Consider the following 16,759-nt stretch of genomic DNA (forward strand, 5'->3'; position numbering starts at 1 on the left):
CACAGCTAGTAAGTGTCAAGTGTCTGAGGCCGGATTTGAACTCAGGTCCTCCTGAATCCAGGGCCGGTGCTCTATCCACTGCGCCCCCTAGCTGCCCCGGGATTCCCATCTGTTTTGATGCTGTACCCCAAGAACCATGGGACTTTCCCATCTGACTTGTAGCTCTAATCTTCTATATGGGGGGTCTTGCCCTTGTGAATGTGAGTTTTTTGAGAGCAGAGATGGTCTAACTTTTTTAGTTGCACCTCCAAGTTTAGCACAGTGCTTTGTACAGCATAAGTGACTAATAATTGCTTCCTCATCCATGCATTCCTTCATTCTAGGTGTGGAGAATAACATGAATAAAGGCACCTTAAAAAAATGTAGCAACAGCAATCATAAAAAGTTCTTAGTTGGGCAGAGTAGGTCCCCAGACATTTTCCACTGATCACTCGTTCTTCTCTATATAATGGAAACTTGATTCTCTTTGTAGAAAGTCACCCCTAGGCCCCATGTTCTACTTATCGAGGGCCTCTGTATGATAAGTGATCGATAGCTGTTCAAATGACAAAGTCCTTAAGAAATCCAACCGAGGTACGGAGATGGTTGATCTTACTTTATCTTCACAAGCCAGCCAGATAAGAAGTTGGCATGTAGGAATTTCCACCACCAGACTCCAGCCTTTTTTTTCCAGCCTTGGACACATTCCTTCTCTTCACTCACTCTATATTCCAGTTAAACTGGGTGAAGAGAAATTCCCACAACTCATCAAGGTACCTTTCCCCTTCTCTCCATAGTTACACGAGCCAGCCTGCGGTAGATTCCTAACCCTCCTTTAACCCTTAAGTTCAAGTGCCCTTTCCTGAGACCTACCTTCTCCCCTTTGTCCCTGTCTCTACCTACTTTGTCAAATATACTTACCTGGGTACAAGTTATTCCCCCCCACACACCCCGTTCTAAAAGAAAACTCCCTGAAAATAGAGTCTTTGATTTTTGTCCTTGTATGCCCAATGGCTAGCATAGTGCTTGGCATAACTTGAGTATTTAATAAATGGCTGTGCAAAAGGATGCCCCCAAACCTTAAGGAGTTAAAACAAGTCTCAACCAACCTATCAAATACTTTAAATGTCAAGTGTCCTTGGACTAACCAGAATGACTCTGACAGGATCAGTATTTGGATTAGCTCAAGGAAGTTAGCTGTGTTTTGTGGGGGAAAGCAGGGGAGAGGAAATGAAGGGAAGACAGGGAGGAGAGGGGAAAGAGGCAAGAGGAGGGGAAAGAAAGGGAGAGAGGAGGAAAGGGGAGACAGAGACTGCTTTGAACAAGGCACAGCCTGTTCTGATTATGCAGATAATGGAAAAAGCTGCTCCCACCCACATGGGAGGGGAATGCAGAAACATCTCCCAGAAGAGGGTCCCTAGCATCTCCCAAGTAGGTGCCTCCTATTAGGTGATCTGGGCATGTGCAAAACATTACACTTACTTTCTGAAAGCCACTGAAAGCCAGCTGGTTAAATTGATTCTCGATGAGGATCTTGGAACAAAATATGTTGAAGGCAGAGCATAAGTTACGGTATTAGAAAGATTAGCCCCACCCCTACGGGGCTACCCCCTAGAGCATTGGAAGGAAGTTGTTGTTGTGCTCCAGGGACTCGACTGTCGAGGGTGACTGGGAGTTTGAGATTAGGGTCTCAGAGCAGGTGCTATATTTGGGGGGTTTTTTTGTTGTTGTTTTTTGTTGTTTTTTTTTAGTGAGGCAATTGGGGTTAAGTGACTTGCCCAGGGTCACACAGCTAGTAAGTGTTAAGTGTCTGAGGCCGGATTTGAACTCAGGTACTCCTGACTCCAGGGCCGGTGCTCTATCTACTGCACCATCTAGCTGCCCTGCTATATTTGTTAAATCAAAAATGTACCAAATTTGAAAGCAGGGGAAGTAAAGAGAATAAGAGTTTATTAAAAGTACATTCTATATGCCAGGCAATGTGATGAGTGCACACTTTAAGGAAAGTGCCATAAAATAATATCCCAATTTTACAGTTGAGGAAAGTGAGGCTGGATCTGAACTCGGGTCTTCCTGACTCCAGCCTCAGCACCATAACAAAGTAATGCCCTATTGTTTTCTAGAAGCATCAAGAGAGTGGGAAGAAACTCCTAATATTTTCAATAGAGGACACCACATTCTTATGCCTTTTCATTAGAAGAGTTCAGGATCAATAGTAGCCAATGGAGTCAGGTAAGTCACAGGAAATCCAGGCTCATTGGAAAGCCTTGGGAAGTTGCTCTCTTCTTCCCCCACTGACCACGGGCCATTATTTGGATACCAAAAAGTGGAATGACCTTAAGAAGTGAAGGAAAACAGAGCGGGTTCCTTTGATCATTGACCACATAGCGATAAGGTGCAGTTTTCTGTAAGAGACAAGAACAGCCACAGGCTTGACTCTCTGTGTGTGCACAAAATGTTTCTTTACACAGTGATAGATTTTGTCCTTGAAGGAAGCCTTCTCACATCTTCTCTTTGGCCACACAAGCATCCATCACATACACCACAATGTTCCTAATGATGGCTGGGCTGGCAATGATGGGAGTTGGAGGACCCGAGTAACTGGCCAAGCTGGGAGGCTCATTGGATAGAGACTTGGGTTTAAATTTGGCCTTAAATACTAAGCTGGATGATTCTGGCCAAGTCAATGAACCTCTCTGCTTGCCTCAGTTCCCTCAACTGTAAGATGGGGATAATAATACTTACCTCCCATCATTGTGAGGATCAGATGGGATTTTTGTTAAGTGCTCAGCACAGTGCCTGATATATCTACTAAAGGTTGGTCTCTCTCTCTCACTCACACACACACACACACACACACACACACACACACGCACACGCACACGCACACGCACACGCACGCGTGTGTGTAGATCTTTTCCTCCCCCCAAGTCACTGAACCCTTCAGATAAAAGTCAACCTTAAAACACAATTTGAATGTTATTGTGACTGTGGTTCAGACAAATTTCTTCAGTGTGGGAAATTCCTGGTATGGAAACTCCCTCCCCAGACACAGATCAGGACCTCTTCTCTTATTGAGTCACCTAGGGCCCAGAGCGGGGGGCTTAACTCCAAGACAGGCTCCTCTACCTATCATAGCACACTGCTTCTCAGGTCCTCTATGCAACAAAGGATGCCCAGTCAGCCACAGGAGAATTCTCCAGTTGGCCATAATGGAGTAATACTAAGGGCTTTGGACACCCAGGTGGCAAAGTCCTTCTCAATTTTGTCACCCTTTATTACTCCCTTCCAAAAGTCTTTGTGTAATGTTATTCACATTAACATGGGATGGCTACAAGTAAGGAAGATGTGTACCTAGCATTTATCTAGTTCTGTCACCAAGAGCTTTACCTAAAATTCCTTTATATGGTTACCATAGTTTCCCTGAGATATTATCTCCCATTTCACAGAGGAGTAAACTGAGCCTGAGAGATCTAAAGTGATTCCCACAAGGTGACAGGGTCAGGAGGAGGCAGGATTGATGATTGGCAAGTCTTTCAGCTCCAAATTCAACCTACTTTGAATATCCCAACTGCCTCCACAGAAAAGATTCAGGTGGGTCATAAATAGGACGAAGTAAAAGTGTACCTTCTCGCTGCTTAAACAATATCTCTATGAAGACATTCAGTCATGAATTAAGTATATCACTCTTCTGCAATCTACCACGTTTCAAGGGGCAGATCACATCTCTGGAGAAATAAGCACAAGGGATGTCCTTTGACCACATTCAACGTTTCACACACTGCTCACCACTCAGACTCAGTACTGACCACAGATTATTAAAATAAACCAGGATGGAAGACTCGTGGGAGAACAGAAAGCAGAGTAGCCATCCCCCTAAGATTAGGAAGTCTACAAAGCTACGAAATCTCATTCCAGCTGAAAAACTAGAGTGAAAACAAAGAGGAAACTCTTACCATGACAATGGAACCCCAGCATAGGTAAGGACCCCTGCTTCCATGGGCCTCAAAAATGAGGAAAGAACCCAATAGCCTCTATAAGCATAAGGCACCTTCCAGCTCCAAGATATTCCTAATCTGTCAATCCTGGAGATTTTTGCTCCTGAATGTTTACACTCCTGGGAAGAATTTAAGATTCTGGCAGTTAAGATTAAGAGTGTGGCCTAAAGCCATTAGAAGACCTTTTCCCTTGGTAAACTACCCACCTATCTACACATAGCACAGCACAATTCAACGTAAAACATGTCGAAATGGAAAACTATTTTTGATGGTTAAATTCGTCTAACAGAAATACTGAACGTGTCAGGTAGCCCCCTTTAGATTCCAGAAGTAAGGAGAGCTTCCTCTTTTCTGTTTCAGGATCACAGCTATCCAGTGAGACCAGGCAGCAATTTCCATCAAAATTTTGGTCACCCACATTCTTGTTTGTGAAGCTGAAATGTACCCATCCATGGGCTTTATGAAAGTCCCAAGGACACTGCTACTAAGCCCTTATTTCTCAGAATTTAAAGTCTAATTTCCTTTTCAAATGCTATGTGGCTTAGCTCAACATTCTGGAAGTAAATTACTGTAGTTTTAGGGAACATCTAATACTCTCCTCCCACATAATCTGAAAATACAAACTGTAACTTTCAAATGCACATCAAGGGTTCAATAATGGTTATATAACTGACCCCGTTGGCAGACTCATCTAAGGATATTGTTCTCTGTCTACTCATTTTGTGACAATTGTGCCTATTGCTTTTCAGCTTGGAAGAAAACTGCGTGTGTGTGTGTGTGTGTGTGTGTACACACACCCCCCAAATACATAACGCAATGTGTGTATGTATGTGCATATATATACACACATATACATGTTATATGTGTGTGTACATATATATTTTAATTTATATATTTATCTATTTATATAAATATATTTTTATATATATATAAATATGCCAGATATGAAAGCAGCTAAGGTGGTTCAGTGGACAGGGCACTAGGCCTAAAGTCAGGAAGACCCAAGTTCAAGTCCAACCTCAGACACTCTTCACCAGCTGTGTGACCCTGAGCAATCACTTAACCTCTGTTTGCCTTAATCCTTTACAGGAGAGGCAAATCACTCTAGTATCTCAGCCAAGAAAACCCCATACTGGGGAACTGAACAATTTATTTACATATACATACATGTGCATGTGTATCTACACAGACACAAACAGACACTTTTTAAAAAACCTCTGATCTTGAGTAAAACAAATACAAAGTACTCCTTTATGGTACCATACCCAAGCAGATTGTCCATGGGCAACATCAGTAAACTAATAGTTTACATTTAGGTTGCATCTAAGGACTGGAGGCTACATGGTCCTATGAGAGAAAAAATCTTTAGTGTAACTGGAATACAGAAAAGAAATCTCTGGGATACAAAAAGCAGCACATTCTCTCAACCTTTCAAGGCTCTGATTTCTTCATCAAGGGAACTCTGATTTCATTTGTGTGGGCACAGAATTCGACCCTTTAAACAGCTTGACGACCTGCTATGGCCAGATACCTGGCATCAGAAGACTATAGTTACTTACTTTGTGACTTCTCTGGGTCTTGGGCCAACCCCACCACCCTCAGCCCCCACACCCCCCCAGTATGGGCCTTACCTATTAGAGGCTGGTCCTCAGAAGACAGACCCTCCTCTATCACTGCATCTTGTGTTTAAAGCCTTTCAAGTTTGGCAGGGCTTGCTACAGCTTGCCCTCTGCAGGCATACACTTTAAGAATCATATCAGGATTAGGCAAATGGACCAGAATATGGGTGGAGGGCTGTTCACCATGATTAAAACATAAATGTCAATTCAGAGAGTAGTAGCAGATTAGGAATTGGCATGACTTGCAGATGAAAATGACAAAATATTTCGTGTGTGTTTATGACAAACCTGTTAAACCAAATACGAATTAACTAGATTTTAAAAGTTTTTAAAAGGAAAACCTCCTACTAATTGGACAGTTATAGATTTGTTATTCTTTATTTTGCTCTATTTCTTATAGGTACAAATATTCACATTAGTCTTAAGGAATACATTATGTTCACTCCAAAGTACTGCAAACTTCTGGGTCTGAGAATTTATTTTCAATGCAATATAAATGAAGGAAAAAACTAAAAGGCGTGAGTGAATTCTCTCTTCATCTAAGCACTTTCGACATGTTAAATATAGTGAATTATGTTGCTGGACAGTTTCAACTGTAGTCATACCCATTAAACAATTCTGCAAATTCAATTCCACAAATATTAAGCACCTCCCATGTTCAAGGCACTATGCAAACTTCTGGGGAAACAAAAGGGCAAAACTAACTAAAGCCTGTTTTGGAAATCTACTTAATATAACCCCCAAACTATAAAATAATTTCTCGACCCGGTATTGCAGTGAAACAGAAAACAATGAAAATAAAACATAGGGCATGAAACCAAAAGTTGGAACTGCAAGGCATTTTAATGAGATGATGTAGCCAGAGTGTACAGTGCTTACGCATGTTTTTATGATCAGTTACATTTCTTTCTTTTTTAGTTTTTATTCAAAATACAAAAAAATGCTGATAGGCCACTTTGGCAGTTATTTTCCAAGCCCCGTTAAGGAAGTAACTGTTTTAAAATGCCAAAATCCTTAAAAGAAAACATTATTGAGCTCAAAAAGGAACCAATGAAAAACCTGAAAATTCCCAGTCATGAGTTTACTGTTGTAATAGTCAGCATTCTTGAGGGGATGGTGGTGGGGAGATGTGAACTAAGCTCACAAAAATAAGTACTTGAAGTTGAATGCTAAGGTTCTTACCATGAAAAATGTACTAGCTTTCTGGTTGCAACAGATAAAAAATGGTGCAGTGCTTGCTTCACAAAGGACAAAGATCTTTTTAGGGTTCAATTGCTGAAGGCACACAGCTGACATTAATTAGATATGGCTTACTGTGCTTGCATTAAAAAGGCTCAAGTTCTACATGGATAAAATTACATGAACAGTATAAATTTGATATGAAAAAATGTACTTTTATTAAAGTAATTATGCCCAACAAACAACAAAAGGGAAATTTCACAATTTTGTTTCAATCATATAATCCTTAAGTAGAAAAACTATAAAGTGACAGTCTGGTATGGAGAACATCTCCTTTAATAAACTTGGAACCTTAATCCTTGTATTAAGAGATTCTATTATGGAAGAAATTCAGTGGAAGGAAACATCTTGGGAGGTGGGGAAAAGGGGAACATAGGGAATTATGGAGAATATTTCAGTTTAGTTGGTTCCAACTACTTTATTCTCAGTTCTAAAAAACTCCCTATCTTCCCTGGTGTTTCAAAGCCACCACCAGAGGCATAACACACGAGAGATTGCAGAATTAAAACTTTATCAATACTCCAAGCACAAATAGGCATATGAAAATGAGCTTAGGCCAAATTTTATCTATTCACCTAAAAAAACGATATAACCAATTATACATACAATGCATTGATACTTAAATGTTATAAGGTTCACAGCTGTATTGAGTCAAACACTGAGACAATAAGTTTTCAAATTGGGATGTGGCTCATGTGGAAGAAGATTCTTAGGTTAAGAACACTCCCACTGGGACTTTACAATGATGGATTAAAATCAATCTTGGAAGACGGTGGGAAAACAACTCAATGCTTAAATTATTATAATGAACTAATCCTCAAATAAGCTCCTCTAAATCTTACATGTGAAGTAGGAATATTAGACAAGTCCTTTAACATGAAAGGGAATTTTTACAAATAGTGTATTCCTTTAAACTAAAAAGGATGTATGCATACTTTCTAAAAAAACAGACTATTCAGAAATGTTTGCATTAAATTCACTGTAGTTGGCTTAAGTCATTTAAAATTTTTTAGTATCTAAAGGTGTTTCAATGAATAAAACTCATCAGCCTGAGTTCTTCAAACAGTGTTTATAGCATATTACTTAACTGGAATATCTTGGAATGGTAGTGCTGTACAGCCTTAAAAGCAACCCACTTTGGCAGAAGAAGTCATGGTTCTGATGACCGGTCTGACGCATTTTGGCAATATAAATAATCTTTTTTTTTTTCACAGTGGCAAAAATATCCTTTTGGCTCTACTTCTCTGAACCTCGAATTTACATATAAAGATGAAAGTCAAGACTTTTTAAGGAAGTCAGGTCTGATGACTAGTAGGGTCTTTTAAGAAAGTATTCTCAACAGTAAAGAGTTTAAAACTTAAAGAAAAAACAGCTGTCACATAAAAGCGTGTAAGCAAATAGTTCTCCCACTAGGCTCTTTAATTGGAGCAAGTCTCGGTTTAACCCCATAGGCACGGTCCATACAAAATAAAACTAGGTCAGGGCAATTTTTGCAAACCTTAGCTCATACAAGAATTTTTTTTTTTCAATCTGAATCAATAAAAAACATCTTTTGGGTCCCAAAAGTCCGAAAATCCCAGCCATTTACCAACAACATATATAGAAACATAGAAAAATACTGCCCAAACATGCTTCTTTGTATCCTTGGGGTTTCTTTTTGGTAAGCAGCAGATTGAATGTCTTTTAGCCTGATTTTTTCACCTAAATAAGAATGGGAGACCAGAGCAGCAAAAACCCAGTAGGGAAGCCCTCCTTCGAAACCCCAAGAAGCATAGTAGTGAGAGAATTTGGCTCCCCCTTGCAAGAGAAGAAACCAAGAGAGCATTTTCTTTCCTAACTGGCTGTAGAAGATACATGGTTACTGGGCCTGAATGGGGAGATCAGGGAGAATATTTCCTCTTGGTGAAAGGCTGTGAGAACCTTTTCATTTACTTGTGTAAACTTCAGCAGGTAACTCAGAACTTCCTTGTTTTGTGACATTTGGCTGATCATTAATGGGACTTTCTAAAATACAGTCAAATATGTTACCATATCAAATTCTCAAGAGTCAGAACAACAGAAACATGTTTACTTGCTCTAACTTCTCATTCAAGTTAACAAAAAGCAACTAACTTACCAGTACCTTTTACAATTCAACAACCCTAACAAAAGTGCTCTGGGGAAAACCAAAGCTGCTAGATTCACTACACATCCTCCATTGTTGTTCACACAGCATGTCAACACTTAGAAAAATATGGTCCTCAACAAAGGCAGAAATGTTAGTCATATCTACTGTAAAAATAAAGTCTAATAATTATGTTCAGGACAGAGAGCTGCTTAATTCTAATGCAACAAGCAGAGCTTTAACAAATACCCCAAATTAAGTTACCTCAATACTTTTCCCACTCATTCATCTTCTGTAGAGCAGAGTTCTCTCTCTCTCTCTCTCACACACACACACACACACACACACACACACACACAATTTCTTGCTATCTGCTTGGCATGTTATTTGCAAGTCTGCACTCTGGTCCCCACTACCCAAGATAATGCAGAGGCTACCAGCTACCTATCTTTAGCACTGCACAAAGATTCAGCTATCCCTAAGGTTTTGCTAAGCAAGGTCTGTTTCATAAAATTAAGTTCTCCAAGGTATGGAGTAAGAGTAGAAAAAGTTACTTATGTTGATTAAAAAAAAAAAAAGAAATCAGCACCAAATTTTGAGCCTCTTAATGGTTCAGTGTTTTTTTTTTAAACAATTAACATTCCCTAACAAAATGCTTGAACAGAAGCACAAAAGATAAGTGAATGCCTATTCAAGCAATATTTATATGTTGATAAGAGCCATTAAGGAAAATAATCTTGATGGGCTCACTGCCATCTATTATTGGTTTGCACAGTTTAGAAGTGGCCTGCCAACACTGAGTTGATACGAATACATTTACTCCCTCACAAGTATAGTACATTTAAAATTACATGCCTGCAAGAATGTTTTTAAAATGTGGAAAACAGGTTTAAAATAAAGCTTCTTTTCAAAGTATCCTAATCAAGACAATCCATCATCAGAGGAGTTACTTCCCAACACACACACACACACACACACACACACACACACACACCCCACCACCACCTCCAACTATACAATTAAGCACCCAAATGAAAACCATTAAAGGAAAATAGACAAATTTTATTATCTGTCAGACCTAAGATCCAAAATGACCCCAGGCTTTTATGCTTACTATATAAAAACATTGTACAAATATCTGCTCTGCTGTACTGAGGAAGTCTTGCTCCCAGCTCAGAGCACATTATGACTTCCCAGTGGTACCAGCTGCTTAAATGAGCTTTTCATTGCATCCTACATGAGACACTCAGGCTTAGGAGTTTTGAAAAGTTAATATATTTTCCTATTTTACCTGAACTGAAAACCATTCTCATTTCTTTTAGATTGAGGTGATTAACAGTAAGAAAAAAAATTACTGGAATATTTTATGATACCAACCTTCAAAATAGGGGCATGAAAAAAAAAAATACACCAAGAGGTGCTGGCTGTCAGAGAGGGGGAGAAAGGCTAGAGAAACCTGGTCTCCAAGCTTATTTCTTCCTATCTTAATCGGAATTTCTTATACAACAGTTCACACCCAACTAAGCCCATGATTCAAGTTCTCTCCATATATTTTTCTTTAAAAATGTTTTATTCTATATATGTGTGTTGTGTTAAAACTATTTCTGTAAAAAGACAATCCTATCAACTTTGGCTTTGCCTGTGGGCAGTGTAGTAGCCTAACCAAGCATGCCATTTCTATGATTCTTGGCTTTCTGGGCACCAAAGTGGTCTAGGAAATCCAAGTTATTTCAGAACCCTCTTAGGAACAATGACCACAGAATTTTCTCAGTTGCCTTAATTTTGACAGTTATTTTAATATAACTAAGGGATAGCTGCTCAGAACGCTAGGGATTGTAAAGTGCATCACAGAGGAAAAGCATATGAATGGTGGCAAACTCACTTAGCAGACTTTTATGGAACTCACTGTCACCAATGGGGCAAGAAAACAACATCTTAATTTTCTGTTGAGATTTTATTTGAAATCTAATTCAAATTGTCAAAGCTACAAAAGGGGGAAAAACATCTGTGTGTTATTTTTGCTAGGTCACAACATCCTAAAACAAAATATCACTACTGCCAGCAGATCAGTTACACACATTTCTGATGAAATTCATAAACACAAAAAATGTTTCATTTTGAGAAACAGCCACAATGAAGATATTTTTGTACAATATAAAACAATGACAGGTCTACAGATGCAGTTACTCATGAGTATACACGTGCATTCACAAAAAAAATTCAGGAATGCTCTTTCATTTGATTTTTTTTTTTTAAAACAGACTTGTTCAGGCACAAAAACAAAAACCGCATTTCCAGTAAGCGACAGCATTGTGTAAAAAAAAAAAAAAGTGAATTTTTTTTTTGTCAGTGTTTGCTTTTCTTTGACTTCTTGTGAGATCTGTGCGGAGATCGAGACTGAGACCTGGATTTCTTCCCTGATTTTTTAGGGGACCTAGATCGTGACCGCCTAGACCTTTTAGGTGTCCTTGAACCAGATGGTGATCTGTCAAAAATAGAAGTCAAGCATGAATATGTAGGTAAGAACTCTATTTTAGATGTTTAAAGTACCCCACAGTTTAGAGCAATGAAAAAAATCATTTAAACAAAATACTTAGTTTCCATAAAATGTTATAACCACCCTTCCATTTCTAAACTACCTCAAAATGAAGGAAACGCTATTATCCTGTACACTATGAAAGCAAGCCATTTTATAAGGCAAGCTATAACCTCCAAAAATTGCTATTTTAATCTGATATGAAATCAAAATAGATCTGTTATCCTAGTGAATTCTGTGGTACAGCCCAATATGCATATTTCTCATTATAATAAAAGTTTCCCCTCAGAAAGTAAGAGCCTAAGTTCTCTCTCAATTCCTCACTTCAATTCATAATTTCATTATTTGTAAAAGTGATGTGACATGGGTCATTAAAGTACTATTACTATGAAGAATAAGAAACAAAAAAAAAAAAGCATTACCAAGAGAGAGTTTACATAGTTTTTATTTCTACAGTTTAGAAAATGGCAGAATCTCATCTATGATCATCTAAATACAATACAATCCATCTAGAACAAGAACTGGATGTTTCTGAAATCCATTCCAGCCCTATGATTTTATTAGCAATAGACAAACTAGAGAAACCAAAAGAAACTTCTGCTTTAACAGATTTTTTAAAATAAGACAATTTACCATTTAGATATCTACAATTTAAGAGGCCCCAAATAACCTATATTTCTAATCTCCACACAAATAGTAATGTAAAATCCAGAAGCTACTAAACACAAACTCATGCAACAAATGAAGCATGGTATAGTAAGCGTTCAGGACTTGGATTCAAGTCCTACCTGTAATACTAACTAGCACTGTAACCACAGGCAAGACACTTAATCTCTATCAGTCTCAGGTTCCTCCCCTATAAAAGGAGAGGCTAGACTAGATATCCCTTCAAGCTCTACATCCATGATAGTCTATGAATAATGCTGTCATTCTGACTAAGGGCTGAATGCAATAACTCATTTGTCTGTAAGCCACAATTGTACATGACTGAAAACAAAGAAGCCTTATCAGTAGCAAAACTAAAGACCCCAAAGTCCGTGTGAAATCAAATACATATGCTTCGTCCCCAGGACAGACGGACAGTCTATATTCTCTGGGTGTACATGCATTTGTAGGGACCTAGATATTCCCATCCCACAGCAGATTAGAAACATCAAGCCAGAAAAAGGAGGTATCTTGTGGGGAGGGAAAAGCCAAGGAAGGATCCTAGAAAGTAAACTGACAGTGGTAAGAATTACTTGCTGACAGTAAGGGAGAAGAGAAAAACTATAAAAATCAGACACACGAACTTTAAAAAAAAAAAAAAAAAGCACAGCAGCCTACAGCCATTGAGCTTGTCCACAGGGGCTGAGGGCATGACCAATTATAAACAGCACTGCTACAATAACTGCAATGCGTCCCTGAGCCTCCAAGAACATGTTAAAGTATGGCCAGAATGCTTTGAGAAGGCAGACTATAACTGTATTGGACAAATTCTCAGACTTCTTTTTAGCCCTGACACCCCCAAAAGAAAATATTTCAGTTATTTGACAAGTTTCTAGTAATGGCAAAAAATGAAATGTTCCTGCATTAAGTTTGTCTGTGGAGACCAAAGTAAAAAAAAAAAAAAAAAAAAAGGAAAAAAGTACACAGACTACAGAATTCATTAAGTAAAGAAGAGAATCAAGAAGAGATTCCTTTGTGCAAATATTTGCATCAGCCCCACATTCTTGCCTGTGATGCTGCTGTGTTAAGAAGATGGTGACCCAGGTAAAGAAATAATTTAGACATGTCTTCTTTCTTTCATGGCAAAGGCTTGGCACACTACAGAAACTGCAAAGGTCAGTGGGAGGGGAAGAAGGAATCTCTTCTCCAGATTCATTTGAGAAGCTTAATATATGGATCTGAAGGTTATTGACCCTTTTTCGCTCAAAAGACTTTCCTCATGCTTTCTCAAGAGAAAAACTGAATAATCTAAAATGCAAAGCATTTAAGAAAGTCATCAAGGAAAATGAGAGCAAAATAATTCACAGAACTACATTTACTGACAATTCTCCTGAATTGTTAAATAGCAAAAAATCTTAAATGATAAAAAAAAACCAACTACAAACTATAAAATGCATTGTTTTTATGACTTGAATTTATAGAAATGACTCAGAATTACCTTTTGGCCTTTTTACTAACATCTCTAGGAGAATCTTTGTGAGATGACCTGGAACGGGAACTCTCTTTGTGAGATCTCTCTGATCGCTCCGATCGCTCCGATTTGGGTGATGGGGATTTTGCTCGCCTACCACTACTGCTCCGAGAGGGACTAGGTGATGTGCTATGTCGCCTTTTCCTGTACAAAAAAAAGAGCCAAAATATTCAATAACTGGTCATGCATGGCTGTGTATATTAAATGCTAATTCCTACCAATAACTACTTTTAACTGCTACATCAATGCTATTTAGTATCAGTAGTTCAAGTCCAACATACTGAGTAACTTCTTCAACAATTAAGGCTTTTATAACCAAATATCATTTCTTATCAATTACCAAAAAATACAGTCTTTTCTTCAAGAGCAAAAGGTTAATACTAAGTACATGCTATACAAAACACGATCAGCTCCAGACTTCATATGAAGCAGTAACATAAACACAGGGCAGACACTCACATCAATTTTTGGTTCAAGAGGAATGAACTTAATCTCAAAGTTGCATATGAAATGTTTGACTTTCACTTTGAGATTTCTTTAGAATAAGAATGTCTGCCATGAACAATCATAGTCATATAATGCATATGTGTATCTCCTTCACCAAGCTTTCAGCCGCAGCTAGCCAAGGTTCAAATATCTCTCAAAAGATGAAGCCCAAATCTTCTGGTTCAAGGTCCCTTACAACTATTAAGAAACCCTAGGCTGCAAGAGGGTTCAAAGAGAAGCAAATTTCTGACATCCAGTAACTTGGTGAAGCCAGAAGTGTGGAAGTGAAGGCAAAGACTCCTCTCTCCTCCTCCCCCACTTCCAGGTTAAAGGCAGCCATCATTGACACATTAATCTATAAGAGCGGCTTATCTGGGAGATAAGGAAGATCTAGTGAGTTGTTTTGGTCATTCGAGTCTTGGGTTTGGTACATGATATTGTAACTAAATTCCTCCAATGAGGTAAGAACTAAAGATACGAGCTAAGCCTTGAAATAGGGAAGACGGCAGCATAACTAAGCCCAGCACACTCTCTTATTCTCCTAGTAACACTGGCACCCTTTGAGGGCAAGAGCCAAGTGAGCCCACGACCAAACCATCATGTCTCCAGCTGCTGCCGTGATTCCCTTGTGCCTCGGTATCATCTCTAAGATGAGGATGCTGAATTAGGCGGCCCCCAAAGCCCTTCTAGCCTTAGTTCCATGAGCCTAGGAAAGTGTCACATAACACGCCAACCCAGACCTTCAGCCTGTTCCGGAAAGCACAACAACAAAGGCTACTGTACCTTTCTTTCCTTGTCGGCGTGCATTCGTCCTTTTCCTTCTTGTCTTTGGATCGAGATTCCAGTTTCTCTTTATCCTTCTTGTCTCTCTCACGTTCTCTTTCCAATTCCTTCTCCTTTTCCTAAAAGGAAAAAAAGCATTTAAAAAGTTTTGCTGGTATCTGTCACATTTCACAAATATCAACTTAAGAGAAGAGATCAACGAGCTGAGCAATCTTTCGATCTGTGTGTCCTGTATTTCATAAAGAGGATACAAGATCAAAATGAACAGTCCTAGCCCGTAGAGAGCTTACATGCTACTCTACAATTCCAAATGAAACCCCAATTTCTATCAATATCTCCCGTGAGAACATGGACAATTTCTTACTCATTTTCCTATGTCCTATTTCATAGTGCATTGCACATAGTAGGGACTTAATGTTTATGGAATGAACAAGGCAGGTGGGTACTGAGTAACTTAAGGAAGCACTTTTACACTCCCTACCAAGGCTCACTTAGCTCTATATTAATATAAATTTACCTCACAAATTTAATAAATTTGAAAGGAGGAAAAAGAGTCTGCTCAAAACAATTCCTTCCTTCTCCAAGTAAAATGAGAAAGTGTGAAGAGCCCAAGATGCAACTATGTTCTAGAACAGCTGTTAGTGATTTTAAACCAGTAAATTTTAGCTGCTACCATCACATCTAGTGAAAAAATAAGTTTGGAGGCAAATAATTTTTCATACACTACAAAACTCAATCACCATCTCCCTAAAATTGCATATACTACTCAGTCAATTCAGTGGCTTAGTTATCAATTTTGAAAACATTTCATGTTTATTTGTATCAGAAATATAAATGGAGATAAAGAAACTGGGTACTATAACACGTAGAAATTGTAAGGGGCTAAAATTCTAGCTAGTCTATCTAAAATATCTAATGAGTGGTCGCCAATAAATTATAAGCTTTAGCAAGAGTTAGACTTTTAAGCATTTATTAAGGAGAATAAGAAGTTGGTGAAGAGAAAGAGAAAGGCCTAGATTCATCTATCTATTAAAGGGAGAGCGCATTTCCCGCTCTACTCTCCACCAGACTCTCCTGCTGAAAGAGGGCTAGACAGCCAAGCCTCGCCCCTTCTTCCTCCCACAAGCAAACATCACTTCCTGAAGCCAAAGAAAAGCCTGCATGGCTTGCCCTCAGGCACCTTCTCCTCATAGCTGGGCTTTCCTACAGTAGCTCTCCAGCAGGTGGTGTCATTCCAATTGTTACAAAATCCTGTTTCTAATTATAAATTCAGTCAGATTCCTAAAACAAGTAACTTTTAAGTAAACATAACTGCCCCCATTACTGCTTACTCTACAACTTCTAGCCTTGTGAAAACCTGAAAGAAAAATAAAAGCTTTTTTTTTTTTTGGTGGAGGCGGGGAATGGGGATGGAGGGTAGGAAGGAAGACAGAGAGAAACAAGAGGGGAGACAAAATGATATTCATCACTCCCAGCTCTGTTAGTTTGACAAAGCAGCCAAAACCAACATAACATCTCCTGGTCCATGTAGTCAGTCCAGGTCCCTACACCCAAAGTCATATGAAATTTGGTCCTTAAATACATACATACCTACTCTCTACAAGGGCACTACACAGAGTCCTTCTGAAAGGATAAATTACATCAAGAGAAATGAGCTACTCTGCAAGCTGGTATTGGTGCCCAATTTTCACCAATTCGAATTGCTTTCATGTTCTTTGTACCATTTCTATAGTGAGCCCCAGAATAACTGTCTCACACTGGCACAAGCAAAATACCACCCATTGGCACTCCCAGGGTCTCACAGATATACCTAAAAAGATTGGTCTATTATAACTTTGT

At 38.8% G+C, this 16,759-nt stretch overlaps 1 protein-coding gene across 3 annotated transcripts in view; it reads right to left on the bottom strand.

Annotated features, from left to right (window-relative positions):
* LOC122746492 (U2 snRNP associated SURP domain containing) overlaps positions 1–16,759 on the bottom strand; it is a 97,719-nt gene that overhangs the window by 16,595 nt on the left and 64,365 nt on the right. For 2 of the 3 annotated variants that reach the window (XM_043992129.1, XM_043992127.1), the window contains exons 26-28: positions 14,921–15,039; positions 13,619–13,795; positions 6,970–11,424 (exon numbers count right to left, since the gene is read on the bottom strand). In XM_043992129.1, coding sequence (XP_043848064.1) covers positions 11,286–11,424; positions 13,619–13,795; positions 14,921–15,039 — 435 coding nt within the window. In that variant the 3' untranslated portion in view covers positions 6,970–11,285. Of the gene's footprint in view, positions 1–6,969; positions 11,425–13,618; positions 13,796–14,920; positions 15,040–16,759 lie in introns of those variants that run through there. The other variant, XM_043992128.1, reaches the window with a different exon arrangement.

This window comes from Dromiciops gliroides, chromosome 3, assembly GCF_019393635.1.
Source record: "Dromiciops gliroides isolate mDroGli1 chromosome 3, mDroGli1.pri, whole genome shotgun sequence".
Lineage (NCBI taxonomy): Eukaryota > Metazoa > Chordata > Mammalia > Microbiotheria > Microbiotheriidae > Dromiciops > Dromiciops gliroides.